The 18,654-nt window shown below is 57.3% G+C and overlaps 1 protein-coding gene across 1 annotated transcript in view; it reads right to left on the reverse strand.

Moving 5' to 3' along the window:
* Positions 1-18,654, reverse strand: part of MYO7B (myosin VIIB) — a 78,989-nt gene that overhangs the window by 693 nt on the left and 59,642 nt on the right. The window contains exons 27-45 of the mRNA XM_052663928.1: positions 18,199-18,318; positions 16,722-16,895; positions 15,868-16,095; positions 14,316-14,483; positions 9,154-9,271; positions 8,941-9,067; positions 7,516-7,682; positions 6,400-6,581; positions 5,373-5,503; positions 4,926-5,083; positions 4,573-4,726; positions 3,995-4,150; positions 3,284-3,389; positions 2,215-2,328; positions 1,965-2,052; positions 1,329-1,435; positions 675-860; positions 352-468; positions 86-169 (exon numbers count right to left, since the gene is read on the reverse strand). Coding sequence (XP_052519888.1) covers positions 86-169; positions 352-468; positions 675-860; positions 1,329-1,435; positions 1,965-2,052; positions 2,215-2,328; positions 3,284-3,389; positions 3,995-4,150; positions 4,573-4,726; positions 4,926-5,083; positions 5,373-5,503; positions 6,400-6,581; positions 7,516-7,682; positions 8,941-9,067; positions 9,154-9,271; positions 14,316-14,483; positions 15,868-16,095; positions 16,722-16,895; positions 18,199-18,318 — 2,685 coding nt within the window. The remainder of the gene's footprint in view (positions 1-85; positions 170-351; positions 469-674; positions 861-1,328; positions 1,436-1,964; positions 2,053-2,214; positions 2,329-3,283; positions 3,390-3,994; positions 4,151-4,572; positions 4,727-4,925; positions 5,084-5,372; positions 5,504-6,399; positions 6,582-7,515; positions 7,683-8,940; positions 9,068-9,153; positions 9,272-14,315; positions 14,484-15,867; positions 16,096-16,721; positions 16,896-18,198; positions 18,319-18,654) is intronic.

The following is an 18,654-nucleotide window of genomic DNA, read 5'->3' on the forward strand; positions in this document are numbered from 1 at the left end:
AGAGCCCAGGGCCAACATGTAGGAGGACGGGCGCCCAGCCCCGCTGCACAGGGGCCCCTCCGGCCCTGCCAGGGCCCTCTGCTACCTTGGTCTTGGGGTGGATGAGCAGGACCCCGTGCCGGTTGATGGCGATGAGGATGATGTCTGGGTGGGAGGGCTCCGAGGTTTGCTGCGGAGAGAGGGTGTCACAGGGATCACAGCCCCTCCCTGAGACACACGCACACATGCATGCCCTCCCAGACCTGGCCGTGGCCCTGCCTGTGGCTTGTCTGCAGGAGAAGCTCTGGCTACCAGGGCCAGAGCTGTGTGGGGTCTGCCTGGCCAGGACAGCGGGTCTGGGGTGCCACCTACCTTCACCTCGAAGAAGGCAGACCCGAAGGTGGGCCACCGGCAGATCCACTTCAGGAAGGCCACCTTGGCCTCCTCCACTGTCTTGTCCTTGTGCTTGTTGCAGGCCAGGAGGATGTTCTAGGGGAAGCCAGGGCCAGTGAGGTCTCAGTGGAGACCACAGCCTGGCTGGGCCACCACCTGAGGCCCTGCAGCCCCGGCCAGAACAACGGCTGCTGCCTGAGGCCGTGGGTGGCAGACCCAATCCACCTTCCCACAGCCACACGTGGGCAGGACCCCTATGGTGGCAGCAGCTAAGGGCCCCCTCCCCAGCCCCCAACAAGGACCTTCTTCCATTCCTCCGGGGACATTAGGCGCGTGAGGTTCTCAGGCACGAGTTCCCGCAGGATCTTGGGGATGCTGGCTGGCTGGGGCCGGTCATCACCAAACCTGGCCTTGTAGATTAGGCCGGCCAGGTGGATGGCATCCTCCCTGGAACACTTGTGGAACCCACGCAGGTACTTGGGCAGCTCCTGGGTGAAGGGAAAGCTGGACTTTAGGCTCCTGCCACCCCCAGCTTTGCGCTCAGGTGGTAGCCCAGTAGAATGTAGGAAATGGAGCCTCAGAGAGATAAGGTCCTCAGGGTTAGGTTTCCAGCGGAGGGAAGACGGCTGAGCGTGGGTAGGGCTCCCCAACGCCTCACTGCAGAGCCGGGCCTGTCTACCCGTTCAGGGCAAGGCCTAGCACTTGGCAGGCTCGGGACCCTCTGGGCCCTCCCCTCACTGGTAGGCATGTTGCAGGTGAGGGTACAGCCACTGTCTGCAGGTGCCACTGCCCCAGGGCACTGCTCTCCATCTGCTCATGGCTCCAGAACCCTGACCGACCACAAGGCCCTGGGCGGGAGGTGGGTGGCCCTGGGCAAAGAGGCTATGTCCCACTCTGAGGGCAGGTGTGACTGAGCGAGAGTGGCCCCAACACCCCCCCAGGAGGTGGCCCGGTACCTGGTGGTAATGAAGGATGGTGTCTGCCTTCACATCCTTCCCAGGGGCCACGTTGAGCCACAGTTTCCGCATGAAATACACCTGATAGGGGATGGTCACAGGGGCCCCTGGGCAGGGGCAGCAGTGAGCACAGAGCCTGTCCCTGGCCAGGCAGGCTCTGAGGCCTTACCCCCACTCCTGCACCCCGCCACTTGGCCCTTCCGCGTCGCTGCTGTGTCTGCTACCATGACCTCCCCTTTGGGGAGCCTCCATGCCTCTTTCTCCCTGGCCCCCAGCCCCTCCTCAGCCTTCAGGACAAGTGGGCGCTCCCAGATCTCCCTGCAGGGGCAGACTCCCTTCTGCCCCCGTGCACCTTTCATCACCCCAAAGTCCGGCCATGTGTTCCAGGCCTGCCCCATGCCAGCCCCTGCCCGAGCTGGCAGAGCTCTCAGGGCAGGGCCTCACTGCCTGGCCCCAGGCCTGGCCATACCCATGAGCCAGGGCACCTGAGGGGAATGAATGAACATGGGCCATGTGAGAGGGTCCAGGGGAGCTGTCTGACCCTGGCCCAGGAGGCAGACAAGCTCTGCTTCACCTCACATCCCAGCAACACCCTCCTTTGTGGCCCCAGCCTGGCTCCCAGAACCTTCTGCTCACCTTCCTTCTGGGGCTTGTTCTTCTTTACCCAGTCGGACACGTGCCGCAAGGAGTCAAAGAAGTAGTCTCCCTCCTTCTGGCTGATGACCTGGGGCAGGTGGAGATGAGGGTACAGGCAAGCAGGTAGGTGTGCAGGAGGCCAGGTGTCACCCTGGGGCTCCGTGACCCCTCTCGCCTGTGTGCCTGTGAACCTCGGCAGGGCTGGCCTTAACCGCCTTCCCTCCCGCCCCCTGGCCTGTGGGCCACACACCTTGTCTGCGATCTTGATGAAGAGGCTGCAGCCCTCCCAGGAGGCAAGCTGCAGCCGGGCGGCGATGCTGTCACAGGCGTCCCGCACCCGGGTGTTGGCACCCACCTCCAGCATCTGGGCAGAGAGGCAGCCTGGCTCAGCTCTGGATAACCCTCTGAGCCCTGCTGGCTAAGGCTGGGCGTGCCCTGTCCCGAGAAGGGTGAGACTACCCCTCTAGAAACCTGGCCAGATGTGTGTACTGTTTTGTCACAGGGCTCACTGTCTCGGGGTACCCAAGAGGCCTGGCTGTTTCCACTTGCTCTGAGAGCCTGCAGCCAGACCGGGAACGTCCCATCATGGGCTCTGCCATCTCCAGGCCACAGTCCACTTGGGGAGGGCCGTGAGGTCATCACCCCCACTTCTCCCTCCACTGCTGCCATTTAGCCCAGGGTCTCCCACTGGAGGAAGGGATGGAAACCCACTCCAGCACTCTTGCCTGGAGAATCCTTTGGACAGAGGAGGCTGGTGGGCTACAGTCCATGGGGTCGCACAGGGTCAGACACGACTGAGCGACTGAGCACGCACGCGTGCACTCCCACCTCGCGCCTGTCTCTTCCGCTGTCCCCACAGCCCACTGGGCTCCATCCACAGGCACCTCATGGGCTCCTTGCTCACTGTGGCTTCAGGACTGGGTGGAAGCCCCAAGGGGTCTCGAGGCCCTGGAACTCAGCCTCGTTGCCCAGCCTCCTGGCCTCCTCACTCCTGTGCCTGGCCTGGAAGGCCCCCGATGCCTTTGGGGCCTCCCAACTCCCCGCCATACTACAGCCTCACCAGGGCCAGTAGTCCCCTGCATGACGCGGAGCTCCTGAGGGCGCCCAGCACTCAGCTGGTGGGGGCCAGCGAGAGCAGAGCCGTATTTTCACAGGAGAGGGGCGAGGAGCGCACAAGGGGAGACAGTCCGTTTGAACTCACACAGCTGTGTCCGTAGGCGTCTCCCAGCCCTCCTAGAGTGAGCCCAGTGGGGAAGTGCCTTGCTCTGGCTGGGAGCCCTGGTGGCGGTGGGGGGTGGGGTGGGGGGAGGGAGGCTCACCTCGCTCGTGTCGTTGGGCAAGTGGACCTTGTGGCAGACGCGGGAGACGTTCTGCTCAACGGCCTCCACCTCCACCTGGTGCGGCGGCTGCTTCCGGGGCCCTGTCCTGGAGCCAAGTGCATGCTGCACGGGCCACCCACCACCCCCACCCAGGCCCGGCCCCGGCACCAGCCTCTGGCTCAGCTATGTGCCATGCACACAACGGAAGCTAAGCCCGGAGACGTGCATGGTGGAGCCCAGGTCAGGGCGGGGAGCTGCCCTGTGGAGGCGCTGGGCACATGCCCCATAGGAGGCGGCAGAGGCCAGCCTGGCCTCATCTCCCAGGAGCCCCGAGGTTTGAGGACACACGTGCGGAGAGGACCAGGCTGGGCAGGCCACCAGCGGGCAGGGCGGGTCGTGTTCCCATCTTCACATAGTCGGGCATTGGGTATGGGCCTCTTCATACCCAGGTGGCCACTCATGGCAAGAAACTCCACCAACCCCTCCAGCCTCCCTGCAGCCCTCCTGGGCCTCTCTTTGTGTCTTCCTCCCTGGTGGCTGGGACTGGGTCCTATCTCCCCAGACTGATACCACTTCAGAGAGGAAGCTGAGTCTGGCTCCTCTGGCGGGTGTCCCCACTGGAACACGATCCTGGGAGACTGGAGGCTGCCCCCCTTCGCCCGGCACTCCCAGACCAACGTTCCAGGAGCACCTAGGAGTTGGCAGGCTCACCTCAGGACCCTCTGGATGCGGCGGCTGCAGTCGGGTGCCAGCACCTTCCTTCTCCGTGTGTCTATGAATTTCTGGGTGTGCGGCAGCAGCGCCTTGCCGGGTGGGAAGAGGCCGGTGCAGAGCCATAGCAGCTGCCAGCCCCTCTCCTCGCTGTACCTGTGGGCGGCAGCACAGGTCAGCCCAGGAGGGGCCCCTCCTAGAGGCCCGGCCCACCAGCACTTCAGGGAGATGGGGCTCTATGTAGGATTATCACATGAGCAGAGGCCTGCCTGAGGCCCTGGGCAAGGAGGCCACTGCCCTGCTGCCAATGCCACCAAAGTGTTCCTGCTCACAAGAAGGGGAGGGAGTGCTATTGTGCCCATTTTGTGGAGGAGAGCACTGAGGTTTAGAGAAGCCAGGGGACAAAGGAGACAGGGTCGGAGAGGTATGGCCCAGGGCAAAAAGTCCCAACACCCCCCGCCCAGTGTTACAACGAAGGCTGCCTTTACGAGGTGGGGGCTGGGGAAGGACCAAGGGGGCCCCGGGCACATCAACCCTGTGCCCGCTGTGCCTTCCATCCCTCCCTGCTGCCCACAGACCTCTTGGTGTTGTGTGTCAGCTGCTTCAGGATCTGGCAATAAACCTCGTCCTGCAGGATGGCCTCCTGGAGGGCTGATGAGAAGATCTGGTCGGTGAGCTCCAGGGAGGTCCAGGCCTGCCGAGATGGGTAGTCACCCATGTACCTGAGGATGGGTGCGGCCGTCAAGGAGCAGCGCCCGTCACCACTGATCCTGAGTCTGGCCCGGAGCTGATCCCCCGCCACCCCGGGGCACCTCACTGCCTCTGGAGCAGCCCCCTGCCCTGAGAGGCCTGGCCCTTGGGTGGGCCGGCTGTGGGGCCCGTGCCCACAGGCTTGGTGTGGGGCTGGGGCAGGCTGGCCGGGAAAGGATATCGATGAAGATCTGACAGGCAGCATCCCGCAGCTCAGCGTTGGCGTGGACGCGCCGGAGCAGCGGCTGCCGCAGGGGCTCGGCCGAGTGGGCCCACAGCTGCCCCCGGGTTCGGGCCAGGGGCAGCACGGCTCTGCTGATGGTCTCCTTCTCTGGGATCCTGTGGGGATGGGGGCCAGGGTCAGGGTGTACGCTGTTCCTTGTACCTACCCACCATGGGCCATGCACACACAGTGCAGAGAGAGCCCAGGGTTACAGGTGTCCCCACAGGGATGCCCTCTGTGCCCACAGCACTCCGCTAAGAAACAGGTGGGCCATGTCAGGGTCAGAGGGCCCCCTCCCTGCCCAGGGAGCCCAGGTGGGCGCGGCATCTGCTTTCATGGACCTGAGTCCCCAGGGAGCACAGAAGGGCTGGTTGGGCGGGGCCCGGGATGGAGTAGGGTGTGCACCTGAAGAATTCATAGGAGAATTCCTCCAGCGTGTGCAGGTTCTCCTCGGGCTGCTCCTCGGGGGGAGCCTCTGTGGGCCTCCCCTCCTGGGCCGCCAGCTTCCGCTTCTCCGGTGACATGGCCAGCAAGCTCTGGGGGTGGGGTGGGGCACAGGTATGGGTGTCCAGAAGGCCCCACCCACAGGCTCCTCCTGGCCAGGTGTCCTCAGAGACTTGGGAGGGGCCAGGCCGCAGGGCTGGACAGGCCTGGACCTACCCCTCCTGTGTCTCCTGCTCTAGAACCCAGGACCAGTGGCTCGATGTTTCTGAACCTGTTTCGTTTTTCTTCAGGGCACGCTCAGGCCCACCAGGCTCCCCTCTCCCGGGGCACTTCTCTTCAGGGGTATCCCTCACCCTGGCCCTGCTGGCCTGGCCCCCCGCCTCCTTCGGGCCTCGTCACTGACGTGTCTGACCCTCAGGGAAGTCCTCCTGGACAGGGTGAGCCCCCTCCTAGAATTTGCTCCTGTAACAAGTGCTGTTTCTTGGTGGCACTTTGCACACTTGCCATCAAGTGTGCCGTCATCATTTGTCCAAGTCTCCTTGAGGGTGGAGATGCTTCGGTGTTTGATACTGTGTGGTACAGGGCACACAGTTGGCCCTCATACATGCATTTGGGAGGCCTGTCTGTCCTGTCTCTTGGGGGTTAGGGTGGCATGGTTGTCAGGGATAGGGAGGCTTAAGCCTCCTTGGGTCAGGGTTTTTAAACGACATTGAGGCAAGACGGGTTTACCCCCAGGACGCTCCCTGGTGGGAGCGATGTGCACTGATTGAACACCTGCTGAGTGCCAGGTGACGCCCCAGCCACTCACTGCACAAGCACTTCCTGCCTCTCCCAGAGGGGCGGCGGGGCTGGCAGGGCTGACATGACACCCAGGCTTTCTGGGGGGTGGGGCCCAGGCATCTGAGCTAGGACCCCAGGCCTGGCATCTCAGCCTCTTCCCCAGGTGTCCAGGGGTGCCCAGCTGAGGGCAGGCGAGCACGTGAGTTACCAGCAGCTGTGCTGAGGGCTTGGTGACTGTCGGGATGGCGTAGAGGCAGGAGGTAGGCACCAGTCCTGTCTTCTCGGTCCTGTCATTCTGGGCTAGGGTCCAGTTCTCAGAGGCCAGCAGGCCCTGCTTCTTTGTCAGGATCAGCAAGTCCCCCTTCTTAAAGGGCAGGAGGGTGGAATCCTCTACGGTCACACAGACACACACAAGAGACAGAGAGACAGTTTCCCCAGGGTTCAGTGGAGGCCAGAGGCCCTGCTGGCATCCTGTGGGCCATCCCCTCCGGCAGGTGAGGAAACAAGGACACAGAACAGGGGGCCCAAGGCCACTCCGAGAGTGGCTGGGGCTAGGATTCCCCAAGCTCAGGCACTTGGGGGGCCTGGACAGGCACAGCCGGGCAGGCAGAAGCTGGGGAGACCTGCTCTGAGGCCGGAACAGGAAGTGGCCAGGGAGCTGTGAGGCAGATGGACCAAGGGGACAGAGGACTGGAAGGCTGTCACCGACCCTGCCCAGGAGCTAAGTGACCTGTCTGAGCCTGTTTCCTCAGCTGTAAAATGGAGAATATCACCACTCCCTCCTGGGGCTGCTGTGAGGATGGGATGGGCCATGGGGACAAAGCTTCTGCTGATGTTTCCAGGGCAGTTAAGACCCTGTGCACAGCCCTCCCCAGCTCCCCTACTTTCTGAAGCCTGATTTCCAGCTGTGCTGAGGGAACCTCACCCCACCCCCATCCCCACCCGCAAGCTATGCAGCCCTGGGTGAGCTGCGTTCCTCCTCTGAGCCACCAATCCTTGCCGGCAACACTGGATAACAGGGGAGGGTGTGCACTGCATGGGCTGGTGACCTGGCTGGCTCTCCCCCTGCTTCCAGAAGAAGGACATCCCTCGGGGCCCTTCACTTTGGAGGGGTTGAGAGCCCTCCTGAATTCCCTTATCTTGCAGGAGGGAGGGCCTTGCCCATGGGTGACCCTGAGTGCTTTGTGGCCTCTCTCCCTCTCTCTGCTCGAGTCCCTGCCCTCTGCCTGCTTTGTGACCACCAGGGCCTGGAACAAGCAAGCCGCCCTCCCACCAGCCACATGAGCACACCCTCACCGGGTCCCCTCCCCGCCTGGCTGGGCACCTGTGGCCTTCCTGTCCTGCAGGGCCATGGCGAACACGGACCTCTCCTTCAAGCCCTCCAGAAACACGGCCACCAGCTCGGCAATGGCCACGCTGCTGGGGGACCGGAACTCATACTCCTCTTCATGCAGCGTGGACAGCATCAGCCTCTGCCCACCCCGGGCCTCCCTGAGGGGGAAAGGGGGCAATGTGACCAGAGGCCTGCCCCACCCTCCCCCTGGGTCCGCCCCTCAACAGCCTGAGGGGTGACCTGCGCAAGTTACAGAGTCCAGAGAGCCAACCATCGCGCCATGAAGCCCTCTTACAGATGAGGAAACTCCAGTGTGTCCGGAGCCATACAGGGCCTGGGGCTGAGCATGGATCTGCCCTAGCCCCGGACTCTCTGTGTGCGTGGGCAGATGAGCCAGAGCTTAGGGTCCTGTTCTATGGGCTTCAAAGGCAGCAGTGGTGCCAAGCCTGTCTGTGGAGTCAGCTCTGGGCAGGCAAGGAGATGGTGTACCAGCCTGGGTGAGTTTGGGTGAGCTACCCAGCTTCTGCGGGCTTCCCTGGTAGCTCAGCTGGTAAAGAATCCGCCAGCAATGCAGGAGACCCTGGTTTGATTCCTGGGGTGGGAAGATCCCCTGGAGGAGAGCATGGCCACCCACTTCAGTATTCTTGCCCGGGAAATCCCATGGACACAGGAGCCTGGCGGGCTACAGTCCATGGGGTCACAGAGTCGAACACAACTGAGCGCCTAAGCACCTACCCTCTGCATGCCTCTGTTTATTCATCTGCAGAGTGTGGGGTGATGGGGACACTTCTTGGAATAGAAGAGAGCACCTAACATAGTCCGCCTCAGTGAGTGGTGCCAGCAGGTGCCCTGCACACTGGGAATGACTATAATGGTCATGCCACACTAGGGTGCATTTTAACCAAGGAGGGGCTCTGGCAGGGCACAGGCAGGCCTTCCAGAAGGGCGTGGGGGCCTTCTCAGTAGATGAGAGCTGGGGGCAGGGTGTCTGGGGCATGCCTGGCATGCAAGGTGGTCCTCATTCTGCTCCACGCCCTGCACACACAGGCTTGTCCCTCACTCCCTCTCCCAGACTGCTGGCACCTCCATGTGAGCAGTACCCACCAGCGAGAAGAGAAGGAACCTAGAAGTGAATGGATGCCCTGAAGGCTGCAACCTTATGTGCCTCTTTCCGGGGGAGCTGGGCTCTAGAGGAAGCTCGAGGGGGCAATCGGTGGTGTGAGGACACACTGCTGGCCCCAGGACAGTGGAGGGTGGGGCCTGAGCCAATGCCCATCATGCCACACGCATGACGCGGTGTGAGCCAGTCAGGCCCCCAGGAACAGTGTGCCCCACCCCTCTCCCGGTCTCTCCTGGAGCCCCAAGGACTGAGGTTGTGGGGAGAGGCAGGTTTGGGGCTTCCCTCGGAGCACCCACCTGTTGGTGATAAGACTCATGACCTCGAGGAAAGAAAGTTCTAGGAGCACCTTCTCCTTCTGGTCCAGGAAATACAGCCCCTTCCAGTTAACAGCCAAGATCAGCTGAGTCTTGGGCAGTCGGGGACCTGGTAGAAGGAGAGAGGGGTGTGAAGCCAGGGCTGGTCCAGGGTGGGGGCCCACTGGCACCCTCTTATACATCAGACACAATTACCTGAGAGTGTGGTGACTTCAAAGAGCCGGGAGAAGAGCAGTGGCCACTTCAGGCAGGCAGTGTCCACCACCTGCTCCTGCACGGTCAGTGGCCTGGCCTGCTTCTGGGTATAGGGAGCCTGCACGGAGATTGCAATGATGAGTCACCTCCATCACTTACCCCCCAGCTAACTCCTCACCCAGTGCCCAGGGAACTCATTTGCTGGATCATTCTGTGAAGTTGCCACCTAAAGCCAGGCCAGTGTCAGTGAGAGTCAGGTGAGGGACTCTGGTGGGCTGGGAAGGGCCCATCACTGGTGCTTCTGATCCCCACTTTAGAATCAGAGCTCCCGAGGGCCGGAGGGCCAGGCTGCTGCTCGCTGCCTGAGCCTGGAAGACAATGAGGGGCACGTGCAGGTGTCTGTGGGCCTCTGTCTGCGGCCCCTGTCTGCGGGCTCAGACTGGCTCTCACCAACACCGGCCTCCTGCGGCTACCTGTTGCTCCGTGCTCAAGGCCCACGTTGGTGTCTGTCTGTGTGTTGGTGGTGCTCCACTCTGGCTCTCTTCTACACATTTGGGAGGTGTCTCTCAGGGACCTTCATCTCAATCCCCCTCCCCAGTCCTGTCTCACCTTCCTCCCTCCCTCACCCTTGGCTCTATCTGACCTTCACCCTTTCCTCTTCCCATCGTCACAGATCTGTAACATCCAACTGTAATATCGCTGGCTGTAACATCCAGCTGAGCTTTCCTGTTATGGTTTGTTGGATAAAATGTTGTTTCTCTTGTTCCTTCCTTAAAAGGTGGTTGGGTAACATTCATATACTGAATCAGGGGATGTAAATGGACACATCCCAAGATTTGGCACTTTGAAACACATATCAGGGATTTTAGAACATTCATGCATGTTCATTCACTTTAGTCATGTCTGACTGTTTGTGACCCTATGGACTGTAGCCTGCCAGGCTCCTCTGTCCATGGAATTCTCCAGGCAAGAATATTGGAGTGGGCTGCCATGCCCTTCTCCAGGGGATCTTCCCAACCCAGGGGCTGAATCCATGTCTCTTATGTCTCCTGCAGGCGGGTTCTTTACCACGGGCACCACCTGGGAAACCCAACATTTGTACTCTGAAATCCCTTTTCAAGAAATTGATCTTGACGAAATAACCATCAAGCGTATAAAAGTTTTATCTACAAAGAGATTCAGTTCATCATTTTAACAGTGAAAATGGGACATGACCTTGAAATTCACCAGTGAATGAATTGTAGCTCATGAATACGGTACTCTTCAGCCCTTAAAAACAGATTGGTATTTAGTGACACAGAAATAAGGGCCCAAACTATTATGCAAAGTGAAGAAGCAGGTTGAAAGCTGTCTAATGATGATTCCATTTTAATTTTTTAAAACGGTGTGTTTCCTAACAATGAGAAAAGAAAAAGAGAAATTAAGGAAACAATCCTTTCACCATTGCAATGCAAATAATAAAAAACTTAGGAATAAATTTACCTGAAGAAACAAAAGACATATATATAGAAAACTATAAAACACTGATGAAAGAAATCAAAGAGGTCACAAACAGATGGAGAAATACCATATTCATATATAGTGAAAAAGAGTATACTACCCAAAGCAATCTACAGATTCAATGCAATCCCTATCAAGCTACCAACAGTATTTTTCACAGAACTAGAACAAATAATTTCATAATTTGTATAGAAACACAAAAAACCTCAAATAGCCAAAGCAATCTTGAGAAAGAAGAATGGAACTGGAGGAATCAACCTGCCTGACTTCAGGCTCTACTACAAAGCTACAGTCATCAAGACAGTATGGTACTGGCACAAAGACAGAAATATAGATCAGTAGAACAAAATAGAAAGCCCAGAGATGAATCCACGTACCTATGGACCCCTTATCTTTGACAAACGAGGCAAGAATATACGATGGAGAAAAGACAATCTCTTTAACACGTGATGCTGGGAAAACTGGTCAACCACCTGTAAAAGAATGAAACTAGGACACTTTCTAACACCATACACAAAAATAAACTCAAAATAGATTAAAGATCTAAATTTAAGACCAGGAACTATAAAACTCCTAGAGAAAAACATAGGCAGAACACTCCCTAACATAAATCACAGCAGGATCCTCTATGATCCGCCTCCCAGAGTAATGGAGATAAAAGCAAAAATAAACAAATGGGACCTAATTAAACTCAAAAGCTTTTGCACAATGAAAGAAACTATAAGCAAGGTGAAAAGACAGACTTCAGAATGGGAGAAAATAATAGCAAATGAAGCAACTGACCAAGAATTAATCTCAAAAATATGCAAGCAGCTCATGAAGCTCAACATCAGAAAAATAAATGACCCAATCAAAAAATGGGCCAAAGAACTAAACAGACATTTCTCCAAGGAAGACATACAGATGGCTAAGATGAAAAGATGTTCAACATCACTCATTATCAGAGAAATGCAAATCAAAACCACAATGATGTATCATCTCACGCCGGTCAGAATGGCTACTATCAAAAAGTCTACAAACAATAAATGCTGGAGAGGGTGTGCAGAAAAGGGAACCCTCTTACACTGTTGGTGCGAATGCAAACTAGTACAGCCACTATGGAGAACAGTGTGGAGATTCCTTAAAAAACTGGAAATAGAACTGTCATACGACCCAGCAATCCCACAGCTGGGCAAACACACCAAGGAAACAAGAACTGAAAGAGACACATGTACCCCGATGTTCATTACAGCATTGTTTACAATAGCTGGGACATGGAAGCAACCTAGATGTCCATCAGCAGACGAATGGATAAGAAAGCTGTGGTACATATACACAATGAAGTATTACTCAGCCATTAAAAAGAACGCACTTGAATCAGTTCTAATGAGGTGGATGAAACTGGAGCCTATTATACAGAGCGAAGTAAGTCAGAAAGAAAAACACCAATACAGTATTTTAATGCATATATACAGAATTTAGAAAGATGGTAATGATGACCCTATATGTGAGACAGCAAAAGAGACACAGACATAAAGAACAGTCTTTTGGACTCTGTGGGAGAGGGCGAGGGTGGGATGATTTGGGAGAAGAGCATTGAATCACGTATATTATCATATGTGAAACAGATTGCCAGTCCAGGTTCAATGCATGAAACAGGGCACTCAAAGCCGGTGCACTGTGATGACCCAGAGGGATGGGATGGGAAGGGAGGTGGGGGGGGGGGGGTTCAGGATGGGGGACACAGGTACACCCATGGCTGATCCATGTCAATGTATGGCAAAAACCACCACAATACTATAAAGTAATTAGCCTCGAATTAAAATAAATTATTATTCTTTTAAAAAGTGTGTTTCTTGCATTCTAATCATATGCACATGTCAGTTGTGTCCATGAGACTAAAGCAGTCTAGAAGGATAGGTACTGCAGTGTTAAAAGGGAGGAGCTCTTTGATGTGATACTATTGGTGATCTCCCCTTTTTCTTTGTGTTTGTCTTATTTTCTGGTTTATTTGGTAATGTCCACATTTTAGTGTTTACTGAAAAAACATCAGTGAAACTTATGTTCCCTTTGGAAAAAACAGTGGTGTAAATTTCCGAATTCTTTACTCTCACCCCATCTCCCCTTCCCCAAAATGACGATGCCACTTCTTACTCTTGTTCAATCGGGTTCATGTGCATCTCTTGTCTCCTCTGCCTCGTACTAGCCCTAAAAAGTCCATGGCCTCTCCCCTGTAAACACATCCACTTGGGCTGGGAAACAACAAAAATAATCCTCAAGGTATGCTTCCCCAAATTCCTGTTCAAGGATTGTCCCCAAGAAATGATAGCAACCGCCTTGGGGAACAAAGCTTCTGTGGCCAAGCTTGTGTGAGGAATATTAGGCAAAACAATTGGGCTTCTCTCCTGCAGGACTCCTTGGAGCCTTTCCTCAGGGCTGTGTACTGTGATTCCTGAAGAGCAGGACAAAGCAAGCTGCATTCCCCCACTGCAGACGCGCACAGGACCCTTGTCTGCAAACCCACTCTGAGCACCTCCTTTCCTGTGGCCGGAGTGCAGACTGCATCGGTCACCCTCCCTGCCCCGCCCTGAACTCGGGCAACCCCTGCTATCTGAGCCATGCGCCTGGGGCTCATCTCCTGCAGCCAGGCTGTCAGCCCGACAAACCAGCACTGCACTGCCTTTGAACTGCCCGCTGCCTGTCCTGCTGTTTCTTGGCTCCCAGTGCCACAGGGTAATTGAAGCCGGGGAAGGCTTCCCTGGTGTCTCAGATGGTAGAGAATCTGCCTGCAAAGCGGGAGACCCGGCTTTGATCCCTGGGTCGGGAAGATCTCTTGGAGAAGAAAATGGCTACCCACTTCAGTATTATTGCCTGGAGAATTCCACAGACAGAGGAGTCTGGAGGGCTACAGTCCATAGGGTGTTAAAGAGTCAGATAAAACTGCGTGACTAACACACACACAAAAGCATTAACCAAAGGGTTTTATCCTCCCCCTTCCACCCCCCTCACCCCATGCATAGCTCTTCTGCAGCAGCAGCTGCAGCACGGAGCCCACCAGCCCTTAGAGATGCCTTTGCACCCTCAGGACACACTGCAGAGCAAAGCACCCTATGAGGAAGGAGGCTCTGACAGAGGGGTGGTTTGGGACAACCCTGCGGGGAGGGGAAGAGAAGCAGGGGGATCAAGTCAGATGGCTGTCTTCTTGGGGAAGAGGCTGTGAGCCTCCAGGAACCACCATTACTTGCTGTGGGCTGACCAAGCAGGGGTAGAGGAGGGGCAGCCCTCCCCGCCGTCCAGGCCAGCACCGGGCATTCAGGGCCCAGCAAGGGGACACCAATAAGGCCCAGGGCGGATCTGGGGCCAGGGTGAGGGTGTGCTCATGGTCAGCAGCTGGGGATGCCTTCTTGTACCCAAAAGCCAGGGCCCAGATTGACCCTGTAGTAGAGACCAGTGGAAGACTGAGCTGCCCAGACCAGCCAAGATGCCATCTTGTGAGGGGGGTGAACCTGAATGAGATTGTTTAAACCTGGAGACATAGGGCTATGGTGACTGGGAGGTTAGTCTCCATCCCCTCAGTGAGTAGGGACTCATAATGGGATCTCCAGCCCCTCTAAATACCAAGGGGCCCACCACCTCCAAAAAGAGCTGCATAGCCAGAGTACACAGGCTGTGGGGAGGCTGACCTTGGCATAGGTGGTGGTGACCAGGCTGGCCCACTTCTCTGGGGTCTTGGTCCTGTACAGCTTGGAAGGGACACAGCTGGGCAGCAGCTCCCGGATGGCCTGGCTCCCGGCCGAGGCACCCAGCTGCACGTAGCAGTGCTGGGCCAGCAGCTCCACCAGCTCGTCCTCCTGCACAGCCCAGGGATACACACAGGAGCTGGGTGGGGTGTGCATGTGAGAGCCCACTCTCCCACAGGAAGCCTTGCCCCTGCTGAGCTCTCACCCCCCACAGCAGAGGACCTCTGCTAGGCAGCACCTGCCCCTCCCCCAACACGGCAAAGCCCCTGTGTGCCCTGACTGGGCCCAACACGGGCTGCGCTCCTGTCGGCAGGCCGGAGTCTCCCAGCAGCCCAGCTTGAAGATAAGGTGGGGGTCTGCATGCTCCTCGTTCAGCCTGCATGAGCCAGTGAGTGTGCGGGACTGAGCCCTGGGGCCTGGGTGGAGCCCCAGCACTGCTGAGTGAGGTGAGTGCTGCTGCTCAGTCACTGAGTCGTGTCCGACTCTTTGTGACCCCGCGGACTGCAGGACATCAGGTTTCTCTGTCCTTCACTTGTGGACAAGGCCTTTACCCTGTCTCCCCCAGTCCTCACTGGGCAAAGATGACCTCCCTGGTCGTTCCTGCAGAGCCTCTGCTAGGATTCATGTGGGCAGGAGCCTGTGTAAGTCATTAGCATGCCCGACACACAGAAGGTTCCCTGCTCCAGGCGCCGCACAGGGACAAGCTGCCCTGTCCTTTCCAAGGAGACAAACCTTGCCCAGCCATCTATTTGCCTGCCTTCTGACCCCACGCCCCCTTTGCCCCCACCTCTCCCTGCCCACTGCCCTGCTCCAGGCAGGCCTCCAGGACTGCCATAGTTGCCTCTAGTCCCCAGCTCATCCTCTGGATTCAGGCCTGGGGAGGTCTGCACCTGCTGAACAGGCACAGCATTGCCCAAGGAGGTCAGGTGCATGAGCTCCCCTACCCTGAGTCTCACAACCACACAGAAAGCTCTGGTGACTGCACCTTTCAGGAGAGAGCCAGAGGCTCAGAGAGGTGACCTAACGTTCCAAGGCCACACCTCCAGGAAGAGGCACAGGTGGGACCTGAATTCAAGTGCTGGGACTCCAAGGTAGCGTTCCTGACCCCCAGGCCCTGCTGCCCCATGGGCAGCTGCTGTGGTGAGGCTAGGCGGACCTAGGGCTGATGGGGGCGGGGGTGGGCTTTGCTGCCGGTGGCAGATGCCTCAAACCCCAGAAGCTTGAGTGAACCTGTGGCTAGAGGAGGAGATGGAGTCTACTGGGCAGGGACAGCTGCTCCCAGAGGGCCGCAGGGACCTGTACTCGCAGATGCATCCCGGGCCCACTCCTCTCCCTCAGCCTCCTGCCCTCCATGACCCACCCAGCCTCCCCAGGGACATGGCTGATGCCCAGCCCGGCTGCCCTCTGTCCCAAAGTCCCTGCCCTGGAACAGGGCCCTTCCCCAGGCTGTCTGAGAGGTGGGTCTTTGGGGCCCCAAGCGCTGTGGTCCCCTCACCTTCTCGAAAGGGTACTCGCCAAGCCAGACTCCATGGAGGATTTGGCGGTAAATGAGATGGGTGCTGACCGGGTCCTCCTGGGAGTCGTGCCATGGGGTGAAGAACTCCTTCCGGAAGTAGATGCGCCAGGGCGCCTGGCGCTCACTCTCGCCCCTCTCCCGGGCCAGTTGCTCACACTGGGCCAAGGCATCCATCACGTGGTCACGCCCGCTGCCCAGGGACCAGAACTGAGACCAGAATCAGGGTGGTAAGGGTGAGCAACCACTGCGTGTCAGCCCCCCAGGGACACCTGCCTTTGCCATACCCATGTGGAGGTGTGGACATGAAGAGGACAGGAACCCTTCAGACTCCTCCCCATTGGGCATGGCCTGTCATTCACCCCTAAACACCCCTAGACTCTCCCCCTGCCGGCCCCTCTCACAGGAGGCTCATGCCCATGTGACTGGGTTAGAATGCCTTGATTCACTGGCGTGTGTATACCTGGTTCTGAGAGTGGGAATCAGGGCATCTGGGTGGGGCGATGATGTGGGGTTCAGGATGGGGCAGTACTGGTGTGACCTCCACATGGATGAGTGGGATTCTGAGCTCCCCAGGGTGGGGGGCTTGGTGCAGGATGTAGGCACAGTAGGGGACCTTCCAGGTGTGTGTGTGAGATACTAGGCTGAGTGTGTGAGTGTTGGGCCAGGGAGCAGGCTGCCTGGTTAGGCGGCACGTCTGTGAGCGGGAGTTTGTGTTCGCATCTGTGTTTGGCAGCTGGGAAGGTGAGTGGTGCCTAGGCTGGAGTGATACAAGGGCTGGCGCTGCCCTGTGTGTGTGAAGGAGGCGGGCGGTGGATGGGACCCCTGGCCAGTACCTTGTCGTACACGGCGACCTGCAGAGAAAAGCCCAGGTGGTCACTGAGCCCCTGCTTGTTGGCGATGTGCAGGCAGACTTCCCGAGACGTTGAGGCTGAGTCCACCATGACCGTCAGGCTCTCTCCAGTCGCCAAGCTGATATGGATTGGGATGTGCTTCTTAGACTTGACAGCCTGGAGACGGACGAAGACTCAGGTCCTCTGCCCAGGAGGCCCCTCAGCTCAGCTGCCTGCGATGGAGCTCCTGGAACTCTGCGATGGGAGGCTGGCCCACCAGGCAAACTTCCCAACCCACTGCCCCTTCGGGCGCATTCCCACAGGTTCTGGGGGCGGGGCCTTCTGAAGCCCTGCCCAGCTCGGCAAGGCGTTTACGAAGTCCTGGCCAGCAGACAAGGCTGCTGAACTGAGGGACCCGCCAAGGCAAGAGCTGTTTAAGCACCGTGCCCGTGGGGTGCAGCCTGTACTGGAAGGCCCCATTTTAACGAGTTCCCTGAGCTTTAGCGAGATTGGGTGACTCAGGATCACAGAAAATCAAAAAGCTCTAGGAGTGTCTGAGTCTTGGACTCTGGGACGCTTTGGGTCAGAGGAAGCCACTGTTACTCTGTGTACAGCAGGGCTTGAGCACAGGCCACATAGCTGCAGCAAGTTCACTTTCAACTCCAGGCCTTCTGGGCAGAGCAGGTAGATGAGGTGGAGGAGGGAAGTCCTGTGGATGTTGGTGGCAGAGCAAGAACAGGACAGGGTGTGGTGGGAGGTGCTCTCTGTGTCCTGGTATAGGGCACCACAGGGCATAGAGCATGAGTACCTTCCAGGAGCCACGGGTATAGTGGGCGCCAGACCCTACCTGTGTCTGAAATACCGTTCCTGAGGATCCTGCAAGAACTCACAGGTAACACAAACAAGGATGCCACCTAGGTAGACAATCTTGCATGACCATATAAAATGCAAGTGTCTTTGGGAGGGTAAGCTTTAGATAGTTAGCAGCCACTCACACCATGCAGCTAAGGAACTAAGACTGATTTTCCCTTTCAGCTAGAAGGGCCCTAAGTGAAAGAGAAAGTGTTAGTTACTCAGTCATGTCTGACTCTTTGCAACCCCATGGACTGTAGCCCACCAGGCTCCTTTGTCCATAAAATTCTCCAGGCAAGTATACTGGAGTGGGTAGCCATTCCCTTCTCCAGGGGATCTTCCCGACCCAGGGATTGAGCCCAGGTCTCCTGCATTGCAGCAGATTCTTTACCATTTGAGCCACCAAGGAATATCAATTTAGATGTGGGGGAGGTGGCACTTTTGAAGCCTGGACTGGGCCTGGGGAGGCTGAGCCCCAGCTGGGGCTCCCAGGGACCACTGGCCCAGAAGAGCGGGGAGGGGCCCAGAGCACATACTTCCTGTTGGCAGCCCCATGAGCTGTGCTGGAGGAGTCACAGGGCCTGCCACCACCCCACACTGGCTGCCTCCCATCCCCTCCAGCCCCTACCTGCAGCTCCAGCCAGGAGGGGGGCTCTGTGCGCACCCCATTGGCACAGGTGCGTCTCAGGCGCTCAGCACAGAAGGGCCCGTAGCCGACTGGTCCTTGACTGATGAAGTTCAGCAGATACTGGTGGATGAGGAAGGGGAAGGCACAAAGATACTTAGAATGGAGGCCGCTTTCTACTCACTGTCCAGATTCTAGGAACTATGATACTAATTGTAATTGTGGATGATGGATGTATTACTTGGCAATCATTTTACATATACACCTATATAAAATCACAACACTGTATACCCTACATTTGAACAATGTTATATGTCAATAATATCTCAATAAAACTGGAAAAAAGCTAAAATGATAATAGTGGTGGCAAAGGTGCATTAACATGGGGCTGTCACACTATGAGGAGTATCAGTTGCACAGCATTTCTGAGGAGCCATTTGTCAATATGTTTTAAATAGT

This window comes from Budorcas taxicolor, chromosome 2, assembly GCF_023091745.1.
Source record: "Budorcas taxicolor isolate Tak-1 chromosome 2, Takin1.1, whole genome shotgun sequence".
NCBI lineage: Eukaryota > Metazoa > Chordata > Mammalia > Artiodactyla > Bovidae > Budorcas > Budorcas taxicolor.